Below are 16,710 nucleotides of genomic sequence, written 5' to 3' on the forward strand. Positions count from 1 at the left end.
TAGTCTGTCCTGTTTCTGATGAACCTTTGAGACATTGAGAAAGTTTAGCCCAGAAGTTTATTTTTCCTTTTGTTGAGGCCTTCACAAAAGATCTTACAAAATATTTATCTCATGTTCAAACAAGTGCAAATCACAGCAAAATGTCAAAACACTTTTTTTACTTAAAAAAGAATAATAATAAGGAAAACAACATTTCCTGATAGCTGGAATGATTTGCTCTTTCAAGTAGATGTTAAAAATTAGGCTTTCTCATACGTGCGGACAGCCTGGACTCCTTCAAAGGTTAACGTCTGGAGGCAGAAGAAAAAAGAAAATCTGTTTTAGACACTGGCAGTTAACATTAGCATCTGATTATTCAGCAAGTATTTCAGTCTGTTGAGGTCATATGTTATGAGTTGCTGCATATATGCAAAGACAAGGTGCAGAACAAGATGCTTTCAAAGGCCTCTTAAAAACTGACACATGTAATCCCAGCAGAACAGGCGGTCTTACCATCACCATCTTCCCATCCTTGATTTCTCTGACAAACTTGGTCTCTTTGCCATCCCACTTCTGCACATGCACAAATTTATCTCCATCCATGGAGAAGGTCGACTATGAGCAGAAAAAAACAACTTTTTTTATTTATAACCAGCACAAGGAAATCATCAGTGATCACACCCTCAAGTTTTACTCATCTTACTTTGACATGCCGGTCATCAGGCGTGGTCTCATCAAACTCCTCTCCCAGCTTGGCAGAGAGCTCAGTGTTCCTGAAGGTGCTCTGAGTTTTCACCACCACCTTGTCTCCATCCTGGCTGATCACCACAGTTGGTTTGGTGACATTACCCACTTGCCTTGTGGCAAAGCCAACGCCTGTCAAAAAAAAAAATCCAGATTTTAGTACTGAAATATGATAGAAACCATTTTTAAGAAGTTTTTTTCTCTCCACAAAGTTTAAATAAAGTTTAAAGATTTAAATAAATGTTAAAAATAAATAAATAAATCACGGTAACTGTACAACAGGCGTTTTTTTGCTCACCGAGTGCCTTCATGTAGTCATCAAAGTTCTGGCTGTCGACCAGTTTCCATGTAGCGCAGAAAGCCTCAACCATTTTTGCAGATGTTGTTGGTCCACTTCTGTGTCACACTGTCAGACAGTGGCTCTAATTTCCGTGGATTAAATCCTGGAGCCGCAGAAGCGGGCCCGCCCCTCTGATGAATACGATAACGGAGAGTGGTCACGTAAGCAGTGGCGCGAAATCCTGATTGGATCTTCCCGAACACTTGAAGACTGTGATTGGTCAAAATGGAACGCGCTCTTAATGTCTTGGTGTTAAAGGTGGGACGCTCAAATGTTGGACAGCTGCTTTCGGCTGCTCCTGAAAGGGCGGCAGGGTTGGCCACAGCGGGTAGCTTAGCTGATGTAGCGGATTTTTACGGAAACTCCAAAGAGATTTGAACCAGGGACTCGCAGATGTTGAAAATATATAATTTCCCATTTCAGCTGCTCCCTTTTGTCATAGCAAATCATCTACCTCCATCCCTATCCTATCCCATCCTCCTTTATCATATCAACCCTCTTTATGTCTGCATCCATGAGCCTTGTCTGCTGCTATTCAAAATCCTCTGTCCAGAATATCCACTATTTATGTAAATATGTTGTAAAATGTGAGAACATGTAGAAAAGAAAATGTTATTACATAAAGACAAACTGTAGATATTGCATGGACAGAAATAAAGAACCAGACCAGCAGCAGCGGTTTTGTAGTAAACTGTGAATGAGCACTTTGGTTGTTTTTAATATCCGTCTTTTTGTGCCTAGCAGCTGAGGCTGCAGGTATTTCAATACCTCAACTTTTTAGATTTTGGTTTATGACTAAATTTAGTGAAAACAAATTAGACATAATCCCCCACACCTTGTAGTGATGATGACCCTGCAATAGCTACTTGTTGTAAAAGTCACAGGATCCTCATACCACCCACTAGGGTTTATCCTTTGTTATCCCACTGGATAAATCCATAGGAACTACTCTGCAGGACACATACCAACAGTGTGTAAAGCATGGACTTAGCATCCTGGTCGGAAAAAAGAAGCCAATGCCAAAGGACCTTAAACCTGCCCTTCTATCTGAAGGCCACCAGATGGTGATAGATTTGCTTGTAAAAGACTTTCAGTCCTATAGAAGTCTCCGGGAAACCAGCTTTCTGACTTGACATCTGTAAACACTTTCCCGCTAGGTTTATCAGCTCAGTCACTCATTTTGGGACATAATGGATAAAAACCAAAGTGTATTTGATAAATATTGGTCATACCATGTTTCAAAACGGAGAATTATCTGGTTAATCCTAATTATTTGGTATGAAATCCTAATTATACTCAGTGGCCCTTTAATGTTTGCACCAGATGTAAGATTTACTAAATATTTTTAGAAAGGAATCCATAAGAATTAGTTTTAAACTAACAGATTACTGATGTAATAGTAGCTATTTGTCATTAACATGACATGACTGGTAATTATGATTGTATACCTTTATTGTTCATAAAATACTTTCTGCAAATACAGTCCGACATGAGTACAAACAGTTGTCCACTGGTACAATACAGTAGATCAGTCCTTATCAATGACACCAAAGATGTAATCATTAACACTAGTAAACGATACCACATTATACAAAAAGAAGTCCATCTATTGCTGAGTATATTGTAGAACAGTTTTATGTATCTGCTTCAAAAAAAATTTGAAAAAAAGAAGAAAAACATTTCTACTTGAAACATCTTGGCACATGTCAAGGCCAGACTAATGAATGAAGCAGCTTAGAAAATCTTTTGTATGAAAATTAAATCCCCATCATATTTCATTCAACAATGTAATTATTTGTCGCTTCTTTCAAATAACTTATCTAAAGAGTCATTTTTTAAATTCCCTGAAGTTCACAAATAGTGCATGCAACTAAAACAATGAATTTTCCACAAAGACACCTCATGGGTCTTTACTTCTACACACTCAGTTCAGCAGTAAATATATCTGCATCACTGGCATCTTAAACAGTTCTATAACAAAATGTTTCTGCTCTATACAGCTAATCTGAATGTGAAATAAAAAGCTAAAAGGAAGATCATCTTACTTTAATCTTCACCTACAAAAGTCTGGATAATGTTTCAGTTATTATTTATTTTCCCATTATACTTAATTTGATGCATCATGTCACACTCAGTGTTAAGGGCACAGAGTCAAAAATTTAACCAATGCGTTATTGCCTAAATACTTAATGGTACTTTACAGTAATAGAGGAAATAAAAGGAAATAAAACTATGAAAACCAGAAAAAGAAATGACAGGGCAGAAGAGGTAGAGAGAGAGAGAGAGGCAGAGAGTGAGGTAGGGAGGACAGAGCAGCACTAAGGCTTCTCCACATTAAGGCCCGTCTTTCCTCTCCCTTATCAACCTAAAATCAATACAGCGGCTGATCCAGAGAAACATTGTTGCTCGTACTGCACAGTGACAGGTTAGTTATAAAAAGTAGTCACTATTAAAGAACATTAGGACATATTGAAGGCAATTGCCTACTGCACTGGCTGGTCACTCAGAACAATTTATTGAAGAATACCAGAATATTGATCACTAGCATGTGGCTTAGGTATAAATTTTGACCTGTACTGGCTCATAATTAACAGGAGCTCCAGTAAGCACATGTGTCAGTTCATAACTGCCAGCCCTGAGTGGACAAAACACAATTTGCCTTTGAGAAACTAACAGTGTCAGAATATAAAATATGATTCGCACACCAAAAAAAAAACAGAAAGCAGAAAGCAGACTGATTTATCATATTTTGAAAATCTGTAGAGGGAGGAATCGAGACAAATATGGATAATCCATTAAAAACAGAAATGTTGCATAGGAACGATGAAAATCCAAGTCAGTTATCACAAAAGAGCAAATCAAAGTGCCAAAAATAAATTCCTTCTCTTTGTCCGTCAGAAAGTTGAGAAGTAGGAAGCAGTTTAGGGTTTGATTTAGGAGATTTGTGGAGAAAGTCAGTATGCAAACAGTACTCGAAAAACAAATGGCACAAGACTGATGTCAGATGTCCGAATTGCAATGTGGCATCTCACAGTGTGTGCATGTAGTGTCACAGTTCATTGTGACCTATACAAATGGAAGAAGGACGCTATCTGAATTCCCCAACACTGATTGAGAGTGCCACCTCTGGTTTCCTGGATTTGGTCTGTCCAGCTTTCTTCTGTGATTCACCAGCGCCTGCAGCCTGCCCTCTGAAAGTAAGCAAGAGTCACAAATAACATAAAACATAACAAACACCAATGGGCACAGTCTGTATGGATTGCATCATTGCTGTAAAATGACTGAGTGAAAACACTAATATTAATTTCTCATTAAATAAGAAGCATTTTCCCTGCTGTTACATGTATCCAAGGGCTCTCACCCTTTCCTGCGTTCCTCAGCCTCCTCTCTGAGCCTCTGCTGGCCCTGCTCGTCCTCCAGAGTGATAAAGTTCCTGTTGTTGTCAATCAAAAGATTCTGAAAAAAGTATGGAGAACAGACTGAGTGTCTCTGAAACCAAAGCAGAACAGAGTTTATTAAACAGGCATTTACCTTGACGCCAATTGTGTCGCCATCTTTGAGGTGGAATGGTGTTCCCAGGAGTGATTCTGTTTTTTTCTTCTTCTTCTTTTTGGAGACCTGTTGGGTCTAAGAGTTAAAGACAAACTACTTGGTCAAGGTCAAATCTAATTTCATGCACAAAATAGTGCATGCAAGATGTGCAAGAGAGTATATACAGTATCACCCCCAACCAGGTTCCTACTCAAGAAACTTCCCTCATCTAATCGTACCCAGTTGGAGATTTCCTCCCAGATGTGTTTGTCTGGCTGGTGTTTGGCCAACAGCAGAGAGTCTGGAGAGAGGCCATATCGTGCAGCCAGACAAGTGCGTAAAGAGCGAGGCGAGGAATCATGGGTCGCATTCCAAACCAGTTCCTCTGAAGGGTAGTAAGACCTCTCTCCTGGTATTCCCATTTTAACATAGAGCAGCACTTCTTTTGGCCTTGTGAATAGGAAACAGTTAAAGAAAGAAAGATATTTAAATGTTACTAAAAGTAAAAAATGTGCGCAACAGACAGACTTCATGATGAATTATTTAGATATTACATTGGTTTATGTTTTGTAAGAAGAGCGCTGTAACATAATACTTACCCAAGATCTTCCTCTTTCAGTAGTGTCTGCACACAAAGGTCTGCACCACTGGTCAGCTTCATCTTCCTGAAGAAGGAGAAACGAAAAGGATATCAGGAAGAAATCACTCAGTGTTCTTCATCTGTCAATAATAAAAACAATCTTCTGACCATTAATGTACGAATGAGAGCACAGCATTCAGACCTGAGTGTGGCTTGCGGTCCTCTGAGGATTCGGGCTAACTTCCGTCCCTCCAGCTGCCAAACACGCATGAATCCAGTGGTGGGCACACACACTTCCTGAAGGGCAGGCAGCGTCAAAACCTAAAAGAGCAAAGGGAACATTTTTTCATCTGAAAATAGCTAACTAACAGCTACAAGAGACAGTCAGCACATACACAACCAAAACAGTTTACCTGAGTTTTGAGGTCCTCCAGAGTGGCCTCATCTGATATCTCTATCTGCCCCACACGTCTGAGCTCTGCAGCGTTTCCATTACATACAGGAGGTAACTGATTGTGTGTTGTTCCTGCAGGCATCTGCCCCTCAGCAGGCCCGTTCTCTGTGTGATTAAAATCTCTTTCCATGATTTTTGGATCCCAGTACAGCCATATAGATATCTTGAGGAAACCCTGATGGGAAAAACAAGACATAAAAATGCTAAAGCACTACATAAAGCTATAACACATCATTAATCCACAACTACATTCAAAACACTGAAGTACCTTCGAAGGCAAATGTCCTTCTGTGACAACTAATGTCTCTCCATTGCCGATCTTCAGCTCTGACAGAGAAGCATCCTGAAAATGAAAGGCCATAAAGATTTATTAGTCATGTGCACTGGAACATATGTGGGTAACGTCTACTGAGGAGATGATATCAGAGTAATAATGAAACTATTTTACTGTCACTTACACTAATTGCAACATTTAAACAGTGAATTAATTAATCAATTGCCTTCTTCTTGGTGCTCTACCTATCTCTAGCATCTTTCTCTGTCACACCAACCCCCTGCATTTGGATGGTTGACCCCAAGTGTTTAAAATATGTGCATCTTCACTGTTAAACATGTCTCCCTTTCATTCACACACATGCATTCTCTATCTTGCTTCTATTAACTTTCCTTCCTCTTCTATTTAGTGCATGCCTCCACCTGACCAGTTCCCTACCCTCACTACAGATCTTCCTGTCCATCATCATCACAAATAAGAATTAGTCAACCCTCAAAAAACAAACAAATAAAAAAACTCGGAAAATTAAAATGAAATACCACTTGTTGATCACAGACCTACAATCTTTAACTTGGTACTTGGAAACTATGTAAACAAAAACAAAAACAACTGGTAAGCAGGTAAAAGGGGCTTTTGACTTAAGCACGCCATATTGACATATTAAAACAGTTCTCTACTCATTTACCTCATCCATAAGTGGCTCTCCAACCTCCTCACACCAATCAAGCCTCCTCAAGTGCCAACATGTGCCTAAAAACACATTTATAAATGATGAGATCATCTTTGTGAAAAGGAATGCTAAATTCACAAATGCTGAGGCTAAAGCAAATGCAAACATACATTAGGAAAACCAAAGTAAAAAAGTGTTTTACCATCAAGTCCAACTGTGTCCAGCATTGTCTTTAGACACTGCAAAGAAAATATTACACATTTTTATTCAGTGCACATTTTTAGAAGTATGATGTGCAGTTTTATTTCCTTACCTCTTTAACAGTGCTAGTCTTCTCCACAATTATGTCCATCTCCATGCCAGCAGAGGGAGCTGCACCCACAGTAAAGTGCAAGAAAAGCTGCAAAGCAAGGTGTAAATTTCTAAACTTCAAACAAGCTTTTTAAATGTGCCATGATTTGTTTTTGTCCTTTTAAAATGCAGGTCTTGATTAAAGGTTCTGCAACTTTGTTCAGTGCAGCTGCAAGTAAAAGAGACGTCATTGAAGACTTCAAATAAAAGACACACCTGCGATGCCTTGGGGCTAGTACCCGGACAGAGAGTCAGTGTGGTCATGAGTCGCACCCCTGCATCCCGAACGCTCGACTCCTCACACACTGTCAGGCAAACGAGAATAGGACGACACAAGTGCGATTCATAAACGTGTTTTAAGATTTCAAAGGCACATGATGAGAAGAAAATTAAAAGCAGGGGGGGTGTACCGCTTCAACTTTTAATAAGGGAAAACTGTAAAGGAAAGCAAATCTAAATATTTTGGCAAAATGAGGGGGATTTCCAGCTCTAAGTGATCTGCACTATTAAAATTACCCTGAGGTAACAAATGACACAGTACCTGGAGGAAGGAGTTTCCCTGTGCAGTCAGACTGCCTCAAACAGTACTCTGCACCTGGTCAGTGAAGCAGGAAAAATGGCCAGCTTAGGAGCGTACATTTAAAACCCTTACACAAAAATACACTCTGTAACTGCCTGAATAGAAACTTGGAGGAAACAAAATGTGTTACTTTTTGTGTACTAAAAAACAAAACAAAAAACAAAAAAAACAGCAGCTCTAACTCAGCTATATGTAATATATCTAATATTAATGCTAATAATTACACCTGTGCTTTTCCTGCTTTGAAAAATCCCAAAACCTGTCTGTTGTTTACATAGCTGTTAAATTAAAGATATAAAAAGGTAAAAAAACAAACAAACAAACAAAACAAAACATAAAAACCTGTGTTAAGTTTCTAACTGTGTAACAAAAAGACTCGATTTGATTTCAAAGTGCCACTACATAGGATAATAACAGCATCAGGTGCAATGACTCCAGACATGCTCGCAACAGTATGGGCCCAGTTTGACTATCATATGGACATATGCCATGAGTCTGGAGGGGGACATATTGAGCACTTGTAAACATAAGTTTTGTATCTAAAACTATATTCAGGCATTTATTTTAAAATTTCCTGCAAACTTCTAAGTCCATTACTTTTAACAAAAATATGGCTATTTGAAATTTGATCATTCTTTTTGATAAACCCTGTACATTTAATATGAAGTATTGATGTGCTTGTGTAGTGCTGCAGCTTTCCATAACAGTATGCATCTTGCCTGGGGTTTGATCCTGTAACTGCAGCTCTTCTATGGCCCTCTGTTTCACCTCAGACAGCAGCTGTGGGAAAGAAACATCAAGTAATTCTAAATATCTCTTAAATAAAGAGATATAAAGGAAGCAGAGACAGCCACAAACAAAGTACTGACCATATTTCCTGTGGCTGGAACCTTGATTTTCTTAATATTCTCCTCTTCCTTGTTCCCTTCACCTCCTTTCACAATAGGCCGGAACTCCACCTGGAGCCAGCGGCAGTCAGACGGTGTAGTCACAGTGACAACATCTCCATTTCGAGTGAAGATGCTAAAGACAGTTGGGAAGAAGATTTTAAAACAAACACATAAAGAAAGCCTTACATAATGCTTAGCACATGATAGGAAACTTACCTGCTGTCAAATGACTGTGGCTCCAGCACCAACAGTGCATCTCCATCTTTCAGCGACAGCTCCTTCAGTGTCCGCTGCATGTCATCAGGGGGGAAAACTCTCCATCCACTTGACCCTCCACCTTCTCCTGCCTCCTCTTCCCTTTTTTTGCCTCCCTTATGTTCTTGGCACAGCAGGCTTTCCTTAGGTTCCCCGAGTGCGTCCCTCACCTCCCCAAGAGTCACACCACCAGCAAACCCTCTTGCCTCCTTCTTGAGCCCTGGACCACCATTTTCAAAACCTTTTCTGTTCTCCTCACTCTCCACATCTTCCTCCACCTCTTTATCCACATCATCACCTAAAAAGGGACGCACCACAGTCAGCAGGACGGGCTCCCACTCAGCCCCAGTCAAAACAGATGCACCACACACCTGAAAAGATCATAAAAAACATTTTAGATGCCAGTTATCGACCAACAAAGCAGGTGATGAATCATGCCTCTCCTCACCTCTCTGCCATTCCATACAAACAGCTCTGTGTTTGTGCAGATGCCTGCACTGTACAGGGAAACACTGTCATCTGTACAGAAAGAAAACAGAGTGTAGTTACATAATAAATAAATCACTACCCCCTATTTAAGCTCTATTTAAGCCTTTATTTAAGGTTCTAACCTGTGAGAGTATTGTAGAGGTGTAAACCTGCTGGAAGACTCTTGGCCACAGTCAGAGCCATATCTCCTTCCCAGAATTCCTGCATCTAAACAAACAGCTTATTGTTATTGTTACCTTCAGGACTTCAACATAACACAGCTGCTGATTTCAGAGGTACAATACCTGATAAATAGCTAATCGCAGGTCTCCCACAGTCTTTCTACGGTCAAAACTCAGAGCAGTGCTGCCGCTTGGTTCGTTCCTGACTGGTTGCAGAGCTCCGTTTTCTAGCCTATAGGAGGGAGCCAGGTGCAGACGCAGCTCCACTGTGTTATTAGTGGCTTCAAACTCTTCACTGTAACAAAAGCAAAGAAACTCCTATGAATAACCTCCATAAGTAGCTCAGATTTCTCATTTTTTCTATTTGTTTTTTGGTTTAAATTTAAGATACAGCTGGACTGTCATGATTGTGAGTCAGATACTAAACAGCTTCAGGTGAACTGATGAGAGTATCATGTATTAATTTATTCATTTCTATACCGCATCTGCTGCAGTCTGATATTCTCCTCCTGAGCCATCTGGATGAGGTGAGAAGGAACTTTATACTGGGGGTTGTTTAGAGCTGGAAAAGAAAGTATAAAACAATTACCTAGTCTTTTTATTATTACTTTTATTACTACTTGTATCTAGTCATTTAGATTAAATCAACAATTAACTGATCCTTATGTTAACAAGAACCCTCTGAACTCTTTAACTTCACCTCTCCCCCATTTCCTTCCCCTGTCGAACTAGGCGGATATAATCTTTCCATTACAAATGCAAAACATGGTATTCATTACCTTCACTGGGCCTGTGCAGCTGTGTTTTTCTGTAAAACAGCATGTAGGCGCTCTCTTTGCCCTGGAACTGCTTCTCTATGTCCGACTCCCTGATGGAGGTCACAGTTGAGTCATTGAGGTCAAACCAGTGGCTACCCTGCTGACAGACAGGAGGATGCTCCGTGAGAAAACAGGGATCAAAGTAATCACAAGATGTCTACCAGGAATCTGAAGAAAAACAAACTCGAGGCTTCAAAAGACTTGAGACTGGACTGTAATTTAAACTCTGCATTCCTGATACAAAGCTTGTTGCTTTAGTACCTCTGGTTCCGGTTCTGGCTTCTGGTTTAGTGCAAGCTGTGGCTCAGAAGCTCCCGAGACTGGAGCTGGTGAAGGATCAGAGTTTGAGGTAAGCTCTGCAGGGCTGGGGAGCTCAGTCGCCGGGCTTGGTGGGTTTGCCTTAAGCGCCACTCGAGTGCCATTGGACACCATCATGAAAACATCATTGTGTGACTGCAGGAACTAAATTATAAAAGACCAAGCATTGCAACAGGATTCAGGTTTTGCATGCACACAAAATGACAGAAGCTTAGTTAAATAGTCAAAACCTGAAACTAATGATACCTTGCAAATGGGTCCATATTGTTTTCTGAACTTTTTGTTCCATGATGAACCAATCTTATCCATGAGTTTCTGGCCCAGCTGGTCCAGCAGGACACTCTTTGATGACTCCTAGTGGACAGCAAAGAAACAGCATTTTATTCATTATTCATCAGCGTCTCAATGCTGGTCAAAACTCAAAAACATCAAAATGAGAATTACGATTTTTCATGCAGTACCTGGGCAATAATAGTGGTGACGATGGACAAAGGGTCATCTTCTTGAAGTTTTGGCTCCAACACTTCCTTAAGCTCCACTTTGGCTTTCTTTTGAGTTTTAGGTTTGCAGTCTTCCTCCTGACAATGAGAAGCTTTTCTTAATTTGCTGATAATAGTACACAAAGAAAATCAATGTGTATCATATTCTAAAATATTAGTGCAAGTACGGGCGGTTAGTATACTGTCATCATAAAAAGAAAGTACACCCTGATCTCCAGATATTAAAATTAGGCAACCTCAGATGAATAATAACATGTGACATATTACACGGTGTCATTATTAAGAGGGTAAGTAGCAGATAGGTCCTCATAATCAAATGCACCTGATTAAATGATTACATAAATGTAACCACCTCTATAAAAGCAGAAGTTTTGACAATTTGAAGTTCTGGTGCGTGTTAACAAAGCACCAGATACAACGCAAAGAAGGAAGGATATCAGAGTGATCTTAAGAGAAGTAGTTGTTGGCGCCTAAACAGTTTCTGATAAAGTCTCTCACTTATTGCTTCTAAATGTTGTTCTACAAGCCACTGAATCATGGGGTGTACTTAGTATGCATTTTGGCTTACTTGTTGTTAAATAAATAATGACACATTAATAATATGTCATGTGTTGCTGTTCATCTGAGATTGTAGTTACCTGAGACCTGGTAAGGACCAGATCATTTCGATCATGTTCTGATATGTAAAAACCTTTGAATTAAAAGAGGGTGTACTTTCTTTTGGCTCATCTCTTTTGCTCACCGGTGGCTCCCATCGACCAAGTTTATCCACATCCTTGATGTAAACATGGTAGTGGCCACCATAGCAGCCTCCCTTATGGATGATGACAGAGAAGAGCTCATAGGAGTAATCAGAGTCATCTCCATCACCCTGTGGGAGGGGGGAAATAACAGTAAAAGCCATTTTAATGCAGCAAAGTGTGTTGCATAAGCTAAATTTCAAATTTCCCAAGTACCTGTTCACAAAAAGGTCGTAGGTTGATGGTGAGGGGGAAGCTATAACGTCCTGTCTCCTTGTATCGCTCACATTTGGCAAAGTCAAAGCTGAATCTCAGTAAAGACATAGTCATGAATGGAGGGAGCTTCCTCAGCTTGGCAGACTGAATAATAAGAATGGTGAGAAAGAACAAATTACATATTGTTAATGTAAATAAAGTGGAAGAAATCATTGTAATGTCGAGCATGGTAAAAAAGTACAAATGTTTACTGCATTGTATTCTTCACTGCTGTATTTACGCTGTCTGAAAATTGGCACTGACCTTGGCAGCAGTGACCAGTCTGTCACACTGTGCACAGCGGTACAGGTTATTGCCCTCAAACAGCTCTTCTGCCACAAACATGTTCCACAAAGCGTCTTCCAGACTAGACAGACCACAAACACACACTGTCAGGTCCAGGAAGTCCTCCTGAAGAAGACAAACAAATTAGGTTCATTGATTATTGTTCTCTTTGCATTCAAGATGCATTTTATTGCATCGTGTTCTGTAATGTCATGAGTTTGGGTTTGCACACACCTGTCTCTGGCTGACATTTCCACACTCCTTGCAGACGATACTGTTGACAATGGTTCCATGGTAGAGACGGTGAATAAATGTACTGCCACTGGTGCCCACAAGAGAGTGCTCCAATGCACTGAACAAAATCCTGTTCAGCTCCTGCACATCATGCTGATTTGTTCCCTTAAAAAAAAAAAATAACAACATGACAACAAAGAAAGAATCAATTTAGGAACAAACAAAAAAAATGTGCCACAGATCCAATACTACCTATAAATAAATAAGAGTCAATCCAGCCTGAGTAAAAACTCTGAGCAGATTCAGTGTTTACATTTCTGCCCCCTGCCTTATATATTTATTAAATTTACTTGTATTATTGTTGATGCTAATTTCTTTTCTTCAATACAATGTGGAACAAGTAACCCTGGGTTTTTGTGAGACGATGCAGAGAAATGAAAAGAAAAACAATGGGATGCTTGCTCATTAAGTTTTATGGCAATCTGTTTCATGTAGTTTTCAACACAACATGAATACGCTGCTTGTCTTTGCAGCGTCCTCAGCTGTGATGCTACTCTGCTGCATGTGCTGCAGACAGTGACGAGTGCTGTAAACACTAATATCAGAAGTTTTTGTGTACAAACTATGTGATGACATCATTTCTAAATTATTTCTGCATTATGGTTTGTAAATTGAAAAAATATCAAAACATTAGTGACAATAAGAGAATAATAACGTAAATTTATATATCTGTTGGACCCTACAGGTACATTTAAATCTTTTACTTTATCAATGACTTCAACATATACAGTATATTTTAAACTGCACTAAAACTGTAGTAAGTAAGGGCGATAGCTATTCATTCTTTACCTTAAATCAGTAAATAACACACAGCAACTTTTTTCCCCAACATTTTAACTCGAATACACAAATGATCTCTCCGGCACATCATATTTCAAAGGTTTTAGAGCACTGCTTCAAGTTTAAACATATCACAGAATGTACAGTTTTCACTTGGAACATGTGGTTTGCATGCCCTGTGGCAAATTCTGTTTCTTTCTGTTCTTTCTTATTGTATTAATTTTGCTTGCAGGCGGCTGAACAGGCTCCAGACAAAATGGAATTCCAGTCGTGGGCTGATAAAAGTTAGTGTGTCTAAAATCCAGTTTCTGTTAACTGTCACACGTACACAGAATTAGATTGTTAGGTCCACAAAAGTGGAAAAACAAGAGGCAAAGTTGAATCTGAAGACAGCAAAGCTACAGCACAGACTGAGTAGTATTTTTATGGAGGCAAATGGTGGTGTTTATATTGTCCAATTATGAAATATTGATGTAAGATTATCCTTAAATTTGGAATTGATCCTGGAGTTTAACCTCAGTGAGTACTTCCTATCAGACTGATGTCAGACAGCTAGCTGCCCAGCAACTACAGATAAGGTTAGGGTTAGGGTTAAGTAAAATCTGCATTCAATTAACATCCACGGCTTCCCTTCCAGTAAATATATACCACTTTATTAGGTACATGTTTTTAGTACCAGGTTGGACCTACTTTTGCCTTAAGAACTGCCTTAATTCTTCATGGCACTGATTCAACAAGTTGCTGGAAATATTTCTCCGACATTCTGGACCACATTGAGATGATAGCGACACACAGTTCCTGCAGATATGCTGGCTGTGCATCCATGATAAAAATCTCCTGTTCCACCACATCCCAAAGGTGATCTATTTGATCTATAGATCTGGTGACTGTGGGGGTCATTTGAGTACAGTGCACTCACTACCATGTTCAAAAAAACAGTTTGAAATGATTTTAGCTTATTGACATGGCACGTAATCCTGCCAGAAGCAGCCATAGCAGCCATTAGGCGATGGGTACATTGCTGTCATAAAGATATGGACATGATTATTAACAATACTCAGATAGGCTGTGGTGTTTAAACAACGCTCAGTTGGTACTAAGGGACCCAAAAGAAAGGATCAAAAGTGTGCCAAGTATCCCCCACACCACCAGAAGCCTGAACCATTGATACACGACACTAAAGGACAGTTATTACTTTTAACAGTACTTCGAGCTAACCCAAAGTGTGACATAAACAATTAGGTAGTAAATAAACAGAACTATAACAGATGTTTTTAGCTGATTAGAAGATCCTTTTGAGATCACATAAATACTTTTATTGTTTGCATGGGTGATGCCCGGAAACTTCCGTTATATTCTCAAACAGGCCTTTGTTTCCTTGTTAAGTTTCCCTGTTCCGTGTACTCGTGGTGGTTCCAGGTAGGATTTATGTAAACAAAGAGGTAACTATGTGCCATAAGCTACATAAATGTGGATTGTGTAATTATGGACAACACTACCTGACTAAACTAATAACCAACAAATAGTTGTCATGTCTTTACTGACTGCACCAAGTAATAAGTATGAAAAACAGCCCGCTTCCTGTAACTGTAGAGACACCGAAGAAGAATTTTGGATCAAAGAAAAAAAAAAAAAAAAACTGTGCCAAAGCATTCTTTTGTCAGTTTATATGTTTTGATGACTCATTGTCCTGGTGCATCAACCAACATCTCCTGAGATCATGCACCACCCTATCCTGACAGTCTCCTGTAAAAGGTATTGATCTACCATTGTTTTCTCAACTTACTGCAAGGCATCCGGGCCTTGAAGTAGCACAGCAGCCCCAAACAATGAGTCCCAGAAATGTGTTGGAAGAACATGTCTTGCCTGCACTGTGAGGAATCATTCAGTGTGTTCAATAAAGACATGAAAAGTACAAGCTTTGGTCTGTTATAGGTTTAATCTCTTACAACTGTGGTTGACTGTTCTCTAGCATTTGACATTACTGGTGGGTAAATCCATCACTGAAATTAGACATGTAACCCAAGCCTCTCTTTCTCCTCTTCCATGAAGCAAATAAAGTGCACATACCTCACTGCTGTTCCAGCCAAAGCTGTCAGTAAGGCCGGCAGTGGAAGCACTCTGCTGGTCCACTAGCAACAGATGGGCAAAGAGCCTCTGAAGCTCCAATGGGATCACTCTGACCTGAGGAGAAGAAAAACAAACCTCATTAAACTTTTACAAAAAGACCCATGGAGACTGCACCTACATTAACCATGCATACACATACTTTAGCCTCTGGTTTGTCTTTGTCTTCCAGGCATCCTAATTCATCTGGAACCAAACTGAACAGCTCCTCTGCAAACACACACCACAAAACAAATATGTTAAACAAAAAAGAAGCAAAAACTGTCCCCTTATTATTATGAGCACTACTGGAGGGAGGATCACTTATCCTCACCTCTGAACTCGGGGGTGAAGAGCAGGGTCTGGAGCAGAGAGTTCAGATAGCAGGTCCCTCCCTGGTTTTTGATGCCGCACAGATTGCTTCTTCCTCGAGGTGGAGGTGGCTCATCTCCTATCTTTGAAACTCTTCCCTTGGAGGAAGTCGAAGAGAAGCCTTCCTCTTCCTCCTCCTCAAATAGATTCCCAAACATGCTGCGTTAGGGGGTTTGTTTGGTTATTACTCCGTTGTGTCTCGCTTATGCTGGGGTTCAGCCTTGCAGTAAATCGTGTGTTAGCACTCCGACGTGCCCTCTTGCTATCTCATCTTGGTTTTGCCGAGTTCTCTGTTGACAATGGCCGGACTGACTCTGAAGTAAGAAGACTTTACGGGACTAAACATTGCGGCTAGTACCGGATGAAATTTGCAGTCGTTTGGGTAGCTTAGCGCGCTAGCAAAGCACCGACACCAACGAGCAGCTGACAGCTCAGCGAAAATTGAAAGAAAAAAAAATCACACTGTCGGGAACTGTGTCACAACGACTGGGAAAACAAAGTCGCCTTAATGAAACTCTAGCAGTTTTTATTATTTAACTTTTACTCAGAATCCCTACCAAAATAAGCCATTTCTTCTTCTGTTTGTCGTAAAGCAGAAAACAAACGAAACGTAAATAAAAATACCGTCGTTGAACAGTGAGCAGCCATGTTTCTTCCTGACCGAGAATGAAATGATGCATTATGGTTCTTGTAGTACCAAGCTTGGTTAATGCGCACACTACAGTGAAAGTGACTGAAGCTCTTTTCCATAATTAACCAGTTTAATTTCTTTGATTTTATGTCATTTTATGATACAGGTATGGATAAAGCCCACGTTTCATATCTACGTTTTGATTACAGCAAAATAATTTTGTGTAAAAACTACAATTCCGGCAAGTCTATGCTTCGAGGTTAAGAATGTATTATGTGATTTGTAGTCTTTTATAGACCAACATCTTGTAAGT

At 39.8% G+C, this 16,710-nt stretch overlaps 2 protein-coding genes across 3 annotated transcripts; both read right to left on the reverse strand.

Moving 5' to 3' along the window:
* Nucleotides 1-38: 38 nt before the first annotated feature.
* Nucleotides 39-1,182, reverse strand: fabp7a (fatty acid binding protein 7, brain, a). The gene is made up of 4 exons (XM_003442929.5): nucleotides 1,022-1,182; nucleotides 683-855; nucleotides 493-594; nucleotides 39-290 (listed from the first exon to the last, which is right to left on the reverse strand). Exons 1-4 carry the CDS (start codon nucleotides 1,092-1,094, stop codon nucleotides 240-242), a joined length of 399 nt encoding a protein of 132 aa, XP_003442977.1. The 5' UTR covers nucleotides 1,095-1,182; the 3' UTR covers nucleotides 39-239.
* A 1,315-nt stretch (nucleotides 1,183-2,497) lies between these two features.
* Nucleotides 2,498-16,442, reverse strand: usp40 (ubiquitin specific peptidase 40). 2 transcript variants are annotated; one of them, XM_005477194.3, is made up of 31 exons: nucleotides 15,729-16,442; nucleotides 15,558-15,625; nucleotides 15,359-15,472; nucleotides 12,449-12,613; nucleotides 12,194-12,340; nucleotides 11,891-12,034; nucleotides 11,677-11,805; nucleotides 10,896-11,012; nucleotides 10,681-10,788; nucleotides 10,378-10,578; nucleotides 10,078-10,213; nucleotides 9,779-9,860; nucleotides 9,422-9,593; nucleotides 9,260-9,344; nucleotides 9,097-9,167; nucleotides 8,610-9,019; nucleotides 8,373-8,526; nucleotides 8,223-8,283; nucleotides 7,465-7,518; nucleotides 7,140-7,228; nucleotides 6,886-6,972; nucleotides 6,775-6,811; nucleotides 6,588-6,652; nucleotides 5,897-5,971; nucleotides 5,588-5,803; nucleotides 5,377-5,495; nucleotides 5,194-5,259; nucleotides 4,834-5,044; nucleotides 4,595-4,690; nucleotides 4,425-4,519; nucleotides 2,498-4,254 (listed from the first exon to the last, which is right to left on the reverse strand). In XM_005477194.3, exons 1-31 carry the CDS (start codon nucleotides 15,922-15,924, stop codon nucleotides 4,152-4,154), a joined length of 3,873 nt encoding a protein of 1,290 aa, XP_005477251.1. In that variant the 5' UTR covers nucleotides 15,925-16,442; the 3' UTR covers nucleotides 2,498-4,151. The 2 variants fall into 2 exon arrangements, with proteins under 2 accessions (XP_005477251.1, XP_005477250.1); XM_005477193.3 differs by having other exon boundaries at nucleotides 10,078-10,216.
* Between the last annotated feature and the right edge of the window lie 268 nt (nucleotides 16,443-16,710).

Source organism: Oreochromis niloticus, linkage group LG19, assembly GCF_001858045.2.
Source record: "Oreochromis niloticus isolate F11D_XX linkage group LG19, O_niloticus_UMD_NMBU, whole genome shotgun sequence".
NCBI classification, from domain to species: Eukaryota; Metazoa; Chordata; class Actinopteri; order Cichliformes; family Cichlidae; genus Oreochromis; species Oreochromis niloticus.

Coding starts and splice junctions, on each gene's coding strand:
- usp40 (XM_005477193.3), bottom strand. CDS start 15,924: ATGTTTGGGAATCTATTTGAGGAGGAGGAAGAGGAAGGCTTCTCTTCG. Junction 9,594..9,778: donor ATCAGACTGCAGCAGATGCG/GTATAGAAATGA, acceptor CTTTTGTTACAG/TGAAGAGTTTGAAGCCACTA. Junction 6,653..6,774: donor GGACACAGTTGGACTTGATG/GTAAAACACTTT, acceptor ATGTGTTTTTAG/GCACATGTTGGCACTTGAGG.
- fabp7a (XM_003442929.5), bottom strand. CDS start 1,094: ATGGTTGAGGCTTTCTGCGCTACATGGAAACTGGTCGACAGCCAGAAC. Junction 856..1,021: donor TGACTACATGAAGGCACTCG/GTGAGCAAAAAA, acceptor TTTTTTTGACAG/GCGTTGGCTTTGCCACAAGG. Junction 595..682: donor CTGATGACCGGCATGTCAAA/GTAAGATGAGTA, acceptor TTCTGCTCATAG/TCGACCTTCTCCATGGATGG.